The 9,462-nt window shown below is 41.4% G+C and overlaps 3 protein-coding genes across 3 annotated transcripts; all 3 read left to right on the plus strand.

The window, feature by feature from the left end:
• The first annotated feature begins 908 nt into the window (after positions 1–908).
• On the plus strand, positions 909–2,561 carry LOC142170242 (uncharacterized). The gene is made up of 2 exons (XM_075232097.1): positions 909–1,484; positions 1,695–2,561. The coding sequence occupies exons 1-2, from the start codon at positions 909–911 to the stop codon at positions 2,559–2,561; spliced, it is 1,443 nt and encodes a 480-aa protein (XP_075088198.1).
• A 420-nt stretch (positions 2,562–2,981) lies between these two features.
• On the plus strand, positions 2,982–3,718 carry LOC142170243 (putative mitochondrial protein AtMg00860). Its single transcript, XM_075232098.1, has 2 exons — positions 2,982–3,396; positions 3,537–3,718. Exons 1-2 carry the CDS (start codon positions 2,982–2,984, stop codon positions 3,716–3,718), a joined length of 597 nt encoding a protein of 198 aa, XP_075088199.1.
• Positions 3,719–4,629: 911 nt separating this feature from the next.
• Positions 4,630–5,277, plus strand: LOC142170244 (uncharacterized). The gene has a single exon (XM_075232099.1). The coding sequence runs from the start codon at positions 4,630–4,632 to the stop codon at positions 5,275–5,277; it is 648 nt and encodes a 215-aa protein (XP_075088200.1).
• The last annotated feature ends 4,185 nt before the right edge of the window (positions 5,278–9,462 follow it).

Raw genomic sequence — 9,462 nt, forward strand, 5'->3', positions numbered from 1 at the left:
ATTTTGTTTTAGTCATTATAGTATTTTAATTAATAAGGTATACCAGGAACGTTGTCCCGATAAACAGTTAGCATTTTCAATATTCTTTAGAGGCTTCGTAGACTATAACCCAGTCAGTCAGATATTAGCAGGCCTTCATGTGTTAGCCTTATCGGCTACTTGTTTATACTTACAGACCTTTCAGTATTTTTCGTATCTATGATATTTCAGTCAGACTCTTTAGTAGGTTATCATGTTTTATATTTACCTCTTGCTCATAGTTATACCGCATGTTGATCCAGCCATGCAGTTGATTTGCTCGGTCACATGCAGTCAAGCACCGAGTGCCGTGTTATGCCCAGACCATGGTTCGGGGTGTGACAAAGCTTGGTATTAGAGCCCTAGGTACAAGAGTCCTAGGGAGTCTATGAAGCTGTGTCCAGTGGGGTCTCTTTTATGTGTGTTTGCGCGCCACACATGTAAATAGTTTACCACCAAGACATCTAGGATTGTTCCATTTCTTTCATACTCTAGATCGTGCAGTTAGAGCTATGCTTTCAGGAATCTTTCTAACCAGTGCAAATTGCGTATTTCAGAAAAATGCCTGCAAAAAGAAAGTACACCAGGAGGGCCTCAGCTACTAGCTAGGGGGCCACGACTAATGCTACTCAGGAGGAGGACACTCCGGCCCAGGGGTTGCACCGGGCTCAGTGCCCAGTGCTTCAGACATGGATGTTAGGGGAGCTATCCAGTTGCTCACCTAGATTGTTGCTACTCAGGCTCAAAGGCAGGGAACAAGTGATGTTCATGGGACGGGTAATTCCAGGTCTAGGGAACTCCTCAACATGAAACCTCTCGTCTTCACAGGGTCCAAAAAGGATGAGGATCCGCAAAACTTCATTGATGAGGTTCAGAAGATATTTTGAGTGATGCATGCTACAGATACTGAGGCAGCAGAGCTTGATGCATACCAGCTGAAGGATGTTGCCAACACTTGGTATGAAACATGGGAAGAGTCCCGAGGGGAGGATGCGGATCCTGCGACTTGGAAGGAGTTTACAGATGCGTTCCTTGAGAACTTTCTACCCATTGAGGTCTTGGAAGCTAAGGCTTTGGAGTTTGAGAGACTCAGACAGAATGATATGAGTATGAATGAGTACTACCTCAAGTTCGTCTCTCTAGCCAAGTATGCTCCAGAAATGGTACGTAATGTGAGGGCCAGAGTTAGGCGGTTTGTGTTGGGGCTTTCAGATGATTTGTTTGCTGATGCTAATATAGCTGCTCAGAATAATGACATGACCATCACTAAGATGGTTGCCTTTGTTCAAGGGAACGAAGATAGGTTGAAGAAAGAAGAGCGGCTTTGGAGAGAGAAGGAGAGGGAATTCAGCAAGAGAGCTAAGTCTGCAGGAAATTTCAACCATGGGGGATCTCAAGTAGGAGGCAATCGCCAGTTTGTCAAGAAATCAAAATCAGGACCTGCTCCATCTTCAGCTAGTGTACCGGTTTAGAGGTCAAAGTTTAACAAGAAAAACCAGAATTTCAGAATAGCAGACTCACAGTCGTAGGCTAGTGTGGGCTACAGAGTCCCTGGTTACCCTATTTGCATCACGTGTGGTAAGAGGCACGTAGGGTTCTATCGTTTGGGCACAAATGGTTGCTTTGGGTGCGGTCAGCAGGGCCACTTCTTGAGGGATTGTCCATCGTCAAAGTAGAACAATGGAGGCAATGTAGCTCAGTCCACTAATTCAGCAGCCCATCATAACTCTCAGGCCCAACAAGGGTGCGGTGCAGCAAAGTGTAATAATGTAGGCGGTGGTCGAAACCGCTTGTATGCATTGGCAAACCATCAAGATACAGAGGCTCGTGGAGATGTTGTCACAGGTATGCTAACAATATTCACTTTTGATGTCTATGCTCTTATAGATCCGGGATCCACCCTATCTTATGTAACCCCATATATTGCAAAGAAATTTGGGATAGAACCAGAAAAGTTGTGTGAACCCTTTGAAGTGTCCACTCCAGTTGGAGAATCAGTTATAGCAAGGTGTATCTATAGGGGATGTCCAGTCAAAGTGCATCATCGTCTTACTGTAGCAGACTTAGTAGAATTGGAGATGTTAGACTTCGATGTGATCATGGGCATGGATTGGTTAGAGTCATGTTATGCCACAGTGGGTTGTAGAACCAAAATAGTAAGTTTTGAATTTCTTGGTGAACCAGTCTTAGAATGGAAGGGTGATGTAGTAACATCTAGGGGTAGGTTTATTTCCTATCTTAAAGCTAGAAAGATGATCTCCAAGGGATATATATATCACCTAGTTCGAGTTAAGGATACAGATGCTCAGATCCCCACTCTCCAATCCGTACCGATTGTAAATGAGTTTCGAGAAGTGTTTCCAGAAGATCTCCCTGGAATTCCCTCCGATAGAGAGATTGACTTTGGAATTGATCTACTTCCAGGCACTAAGCCGATATCTATTCCGTCTTACAGAATGGCTCCAGCAGAGTTGAAAGAGTTAAAAGTCCAGTTGAAAGACCTTCTAGATAAGGGATTTATAAGGCCAAGTGTCTCACCTTAGGGTGCACCGGTCTTGTTTGTCCGAAAGAAGGATGGGTCTTTGCGTATATACATTGACTATCGTCAGTTGAATAAAGTCACCATCAAGAACAAGTACCCTCTTCCCAAAATAGATGATTTATTTGATCAACTTTAGGGCGCCCAGTGTTATTCCAAGATTGACCTCAGATAGGGATACCATCAGTTAAAGGTTAAGCAAGTTGATATTCCATAAACAACTTTTAGGACTCGATATGGGTATTTTGAATTTTTGATAATGTCATTTGGTTTAACGAATGCACTAGCAGCTTTCATGGAGCTTATGAATAGGGTCTTCAATACTTATCTTGATTTGTTTGTTATCGTGTTTATTGATGACATCTTGATTTATTCCCGTAGCGAGACTAACCATGCAGAACATCTCAGAATTGTGTTGCAGACAATGCAAGATCACAAGCTATATGCAAAATTTTCTATGTGTGAATTCTGGTTGAAATCAGTAGCATTTTTGGGCCATGTCATCTCAGGGGAATGCGTGAAGGTGGACTCTCAGAAAATAGAGGCAGTGAAGAATTGGCCTAGACCCACCTCGGTATCCGATATAAGAAGTTTCTTGGGTCTAGCAGGCTATTATAGGCGTTTCATAGAGGGATTTTCTTCTATCTTGTCCCCTTTGACTAGATTAACTCAGAAGAAAGTCATGTTTCAATGGTCGGACGCGTGCGAGAAAGTTTTTGAGGAGTTAAAGAAGAGATTGACTTTAGCTCTAGTCTTGACAATACCGGAAGGAACCGAGGGGTTCGTTGTTTATTATAATGCTTCAGGGGTTGGTCTTGGGTGTGTATTAATGCAGCACGGTAAAGTCATAGCCTACGCGTCGAGACAACTGCTCACGAGAAGAATTATCTGACTCATGACCTTGAATTAGCAGTTATGGTGTTCACGCTTAAGATCTGGCGCCATTATTTGTATGGGGTACATGTTGACATTTTTACAGATCACAAGAGTCTCCAGTACATCTTCAAGCAAAGACAATTAAATCTACATCAGAGAAGGTGGCTCAAATTACTTAAAGATTATGATGTCGATATCCTCTATCATCCAGGGAAAGCAAATTTTTTAGCCGATGCTCTCAGTCGGTGTTCTATGGGTAGCTTAGCTCACGTTGAGGCAGACTAGCGAACTATGATAAAGGAAGTCCACCGCTTAGAAAATCAAAGAGTTCAACTTTTGGACTCTGAAGATGGTGGCGTTGTTCTCCAAAACAGGGCTGAATCCTCCTTAGTAGCTGAAGTAAAAGAAAAGCAGTTCAGTGATCCCTACTTATTGCAGCTGAAGGAGGGAATTCACAAACACAAGACTACGGATTTTGAACAAGGGGGAGATGATGGTACTTTGAGATACAAAGGCAGACTATGTGTTCCATACGTAGATGGGCTTAGAGAGCGGATTATGTTAGAAGCCCACAATTCCAGGTATTCTATTCACCCAGGTTCCACAAAGATGTATCATGATCTTAAGGAGATTTATTGGTGAAACGATATGAAAAAGAACATAGCAGATTTTGTGGCTAAGTGTCCAAATTGTAGCAGGTGAAAGTCGAACACTAAAGACCAGGCGGTTTAACTTAGAATATAGAAATTCCAATTTGGAAATGAGAGATGATAAACATGGACTTCATAACAGGTCTACCTCGCTCGTTCTGGAAGCATGATTCGATTTGAGTGATTGTAGACCGACTTACCAAGTCAGCTCACTTCTTGCCAGTGAAGACTACAGATTCGGCCGAAGATTATGCCAAGTTGTATATCAAAGAAATTGTCCGATTTCATGGGACTCCTTTGTCCATTATCTTAGATCGTGGTGCTTAGTTCACAGCAAACTTTTGGAAATCCTTTCAGAAGAGATTGGGCACAAGGGTGAACCTCAGCACCTCGTTTCATCTTCAAACAGATGGCCAGGCGGAATGCACCATTCAGACTCTTGAGGATATGTTGAGGGCATGTGTTATTGATTTTAAAGGTAATTGGGACGATCATCTACCTCTCATTGAGTTTACTTATAATAACAACTATCACTCTAGTATCAAGATGGCACCATACGAAGCTCTGTATGGGCGAAGGTGTAGATCACCAATTGGTTGGTTCGAAGTCGAAGAAGCGGAGTTGTTAGGACCCGATTTGGTCTATCAGGCCATGGAGAAAGTCAACTTGATACAAAGCCATTTGAAGACGGCTCAAAGTCGCCAAAAGTCCTATTCGGACGTTGGGCATAGAGACTTAGAGTTCCAAGTTGATGATTGGGTGTTTCTAAAAGTATCGCCCATGAAAGGCGCTATGAGATTTGGGAAGAAGGGGAAACTTAGTCCCCGCTATATTGGTCCATATAGAATCCTACGAAGGATCGGACAGGTGGCTTATGAGTTAAAATTGCCACAAGAACTAGCTGTTGTACACCCAGTGTTTCATGTGTCCATGTTGAAGAAATTCATGGGAGAACTGTCACTTGTGGTTCCTACAGAGGTTATAGGGGTTAAAGACAGCCTGTCTTATGAAGAAATTCTAGTGGCTATTCTTGATCGTCAAATTCGCAAGCTCAGAACTAAGGAAATTGCTTCAATAAAAGTGCTTTGGAGGAATCAAAAGGTTGAAGAGGCTACATGGGAAGCCGAGGAGGACATGAAGTCCAGATATCCCCATCTCTTTGAAGAGCAAAAGGAAAATGTGGAAGGTAATTAACCTTTCTATTCAGGTCTTATATTATAATCTCCAGTATTTACTCAGCTTAGTATTTAGTGATCACGTGCTCGTTCAGTTTGATATACATGTATTCATGATATTTCAGTATTCTCATATCTCAATCACACCCGTTTAATGCCCATAGATAGCCGTAGTTGCAGTCAGGACAAACATTCGAGGACGAATGATTCCAAGGGGGAGATAATGTAACACCCCGTAAAAATTTAGCTTAGGTATGAATGAGTTAAAGGAGTAGTAAGGATATATTTTGAACATGTGAAGTCCCATCGGGATGATTATGGGTGAAAATAGCTGTTTCAAAATCAAGATGAAAATTGAGGTGCATAAGATTTGACAAAATTGACTAAGTTTGCAGAAGGTCTGTCTTCCAGCAGAGTTTAGTGAAACTATGTAAGGAATTTGGTAAAACTCAAAGCATAAAAGTTGTAGACCTTTGAAATATCTTTCCAACAATATATTGTGGATCCCAAGCGAAGCTCTGTACAAAAGGTTATGCCCGTTTTACAGAATGGTGTGCAACCACTGTGGTCCTACCGCATTATACCTCGGCCGCAGTGGAAAGGCAGTGTCCCAGCAATTTACCGTGGTCGGGACCATAATCACGCCAAGCGTGACGCGGGGGACGACTTAGAAAGTAATTTTTTAGCCCTATTTCATCCCCCACATCCCCAAACACATGAAAACTTGCTCTAGAAAGTAAAGCTCTCAAAACCTAACTCCTTAAGGGTCCCTCCACCACCCAAGGTAAGTTCTAATGGTGATTCTAACTTAATTTCAATTTTCCAACATCTTATTAACATGGGTAAACCCTTAATATCATTAGATATTCGATTGGGACATCATTGTTGAGGGAAGGAAGCCTAGAACTCGAATTCAAAGGGTTTGAACTTCAAAAAGGTAATGTCTTCTCCCTCTAATTGATTCTAGCATTGGTTTAATGATTATAAACCCTAGTTCATGAGATATGAGTTGATGGGTTTGATAGAAAAGCATGAACGATTATGGGGTTGGGGTGTTGAGTGTTGATTATTGGTTAAGAGTGTTGTTTACCTTATGGGTGATGAAGAATAATATTGATATAATCATTTGAGACTTTAGAATTTATCTAGGAACAAGAGAATGGGTTGTTGGGTGTAGAGACACCATTAATAAGGACTATAAATCTTTATTTTGACCAAGTGTTTGATAAAATGCTTAAGTGATCAAAACATGAGCATCATAGCTAATATAGAATCCCTTTGACTTATATTGCTATAGATTAAAGTTGAAAGGGTTGACAAACGTTGTATTACGCTCAATGGCAGGAAGTTAAGGTATGTAAGGCTAACTCTTTACGTTTGGGAATGTCTATGATTCTCCTTAGTTCCCTGAATAGTAGTAGAATTTCTATTCTCTAGATGGCATAGTCTCATAATCATTCGATATTCTATGAGTTTCAGTAATGACAAATCAACTTATTTTGAATACTCATCTCAGTCTTATCCTATTCACTATTCCAATATCATGTAACTTGGTATGGCTCATTATTTCAGTATCATGTATTGTAATATGATTCTCAGTTCCTGATTTTATATTCTTGAATGTTGAACACTTGTATATGGGCCTGAGCCTGCAGTTCATGCTTTATGCATCTTTGGGCCTGAGGCCGCAGTTATGTATACGTATACTTGGGCCCAAGCCCGCAGTTGTGCACATTTATATATATATGTATTGGGCCTGAGGCCGCAGTTTAATATTCAGTTAAACAGGTTGTTCATCATTCAGAAGAGGGAGTAATCACATCCTTACTTCCTTGTTCAGTTATCAGTTTATCAGCTAGCAGTTCAGTTTCAGTTTTAGTATTTACAGTTCCTTTGTTCAGCTATTTTACATACCAGTACAATTTAAATATACTGACGTCCCTTTTGCCCCGGGCCTGCATCTCGCGATGCAGGTAATGATTTTTAGGTTGACGATTCTGCTTGCTAGGACATCTCGTATCAGCTATTGGTGAGCCCTAGTCTTTCGGGGCCTTATCTCTATTTTATTTTAGTCATTATAGTATTTCAGTTAATAAGGTATACCAGGGACCTTGTCCTGGTAAACAGTTAGCATTTTCAGTATTCTTTAGAGGCTTCGTAGATTATAACCTAGTCAGTCAGATATTAGCAGGCCTTCATGTGTTAGCCTTGTCGGCTACTTGTTTATACTTGCAGACCTTTCAGTATTTTCCGCATCTATGATATTTTAGTCAGACTCTTTATTAGGTTATCATGTTTTATATTTACCTCTACCTCATAGTTATACCATATGTTGATCCAGCCGTGCAGTTGGTTCGCTCGGTCACATGCAGTCAGGCGCCGAGTGCCGTGTGTCCAGACCATGGTTCGGGGCATGACAGAGGCACGTGCTGAAGGGTCCATTCCTTGAATTGATGCAGCATCACCTACAATTTGTCTAAATACCTTTGCATTCATTCCTCTTTTACTTCAAACATCCCATTAACTTGATTTACCACAAGGAGGGAATCACATTTAGCTTCGACCACCTCAGCCCCAAGGTTTTTGGAAAATTCGACATATGCAATCATGGCCTCATACTCGGCCTCCTTGTTAGTCAATTTCACAGTTCGACAGATTTCCTGACTATGTTTCCCGTAAGAGGCTTCAACACGATACCGAGTCCGGACCTTTTTGCATTCGAACACCATCCGTAAAGAGGGTCCATATTCCCAAGGAAGTCCAAGAGGTTAACAACAGTTCCTTTTCGACTTTGGGTATTAAGGCCATTGAAAGTCAGCCATGACGTCTTATAAAATTTGCGACTTGATAGCGATTCCGGTCGATATTCAATATCATACCTGCTAATTTCTACAACCCATTTGTCCAACCGAATCGAGAGCTCGGGTTTGTGCATAATGTTCTTTAGCGGGTAAGAGGTTACGACACGTATATGGTGGCATTGAAAGTATGGTTTCAACTTTCTAGAGGCACTTAGCAAAGCGAGCGCCGATTTTTCCAGGTGAGGATACCTTGTTTCATCCTCGCCTAGAGTTTTATTGACATAGTAAATAGGAAATTTCATACCTTCCTCTTCTCGGACTAAGACTCCACTTACTGCCACTCCGGATACCGCTAAGTAAAGGTATATTTGTTCATCAGCCTTCAGAGTGTTCAGCAGGGGTGGACTTGAAATGTACCGTTCGAGTTCTTCCAAAGCTCGTTTGCACTCCGGAGTCCAAGAAAAGTTATTATTCTTCTTCAATGGTGAGAAGAAATAATGGCTTCTGTCCGAGGATCTCGATATGAATCGGTCCAGGGCGGCGATGCGCTTGTTTAGTCTCTAAACGACCTTTACAATGTTCATGACGGTGATGTCTTTTATACCCTTCATTTTATCGAGATTGATCTCGATCCCTCAATTGGACACCATGAATCCAAGGAACTTTCCAGATCCGACCCCGAATGCGCACTTTTCAGGGTTCAGTTTCATATTATATTCCTTCAATATGTCAAAGGCTTCCTGCAAATATTTAAAATGGTCCTCTGCTCGTAGGGACTTAACTAACATGTCATCAATATAAATTTTCATTGATTTTCCTATTTGTTCTTCGAACATCCGGTTTACTAGGCGTTGATAAGTAGAATTTGTGTTCTTCAGTCTGAACGACATTACATTATAATAGTAGGTGCTGAACTTAGTGATAAAGGAAGTCTTTTCTTGATCTCTCGGGTCCATCCGGATTTGGTTGTACCCGGAATAGGCATCGATAAAACTGAGTATCTCGTGCCCGACTATCGCATCGATCATGCGATCGATGTTAGGCAAGGGAAAAGAGTTTTTAGGGCATGCCTTGTTCAAATCTTTATAATCCACGCACATTCTTATCTTATTTCCTTTTTTGGGCACTACAACTATGTTAGCTAACTAGTTTGAATATTTAACTTCCCTAATGGAACCTATTTTAAGGATTTTAGATACCTTATATTTGATGAAATCATGCTTGATTTCGGGCTGAGGCCTCCTCTTCTGTTTACCCGGGTGGAACTTTCGATCCAAACTTAACTTGTGAGTGGTTATCTCTTGTGGGATCCCTGTCATATCAAGATGGGACCAGGCAGAACAAGATATGTTAATTTTAAGGAAACTAATGACTTCTTTCTTGAGCCCGAGGGTCAACCCCAT

Source organism: Nicotiana tabacum, chromosome 16, assembly GCF_000715075.1.
Source record: "Nicotiana tabacum cultivar K326 chromosome 16, ASM71507v2, whole genome shotgun sequence".
NCBI lineage: Eukaryota > Viridiplantae > Streptophyta > Magnoliopsida > Solanales > Solanaceae > Nicotiana > Nicotiana tabacum.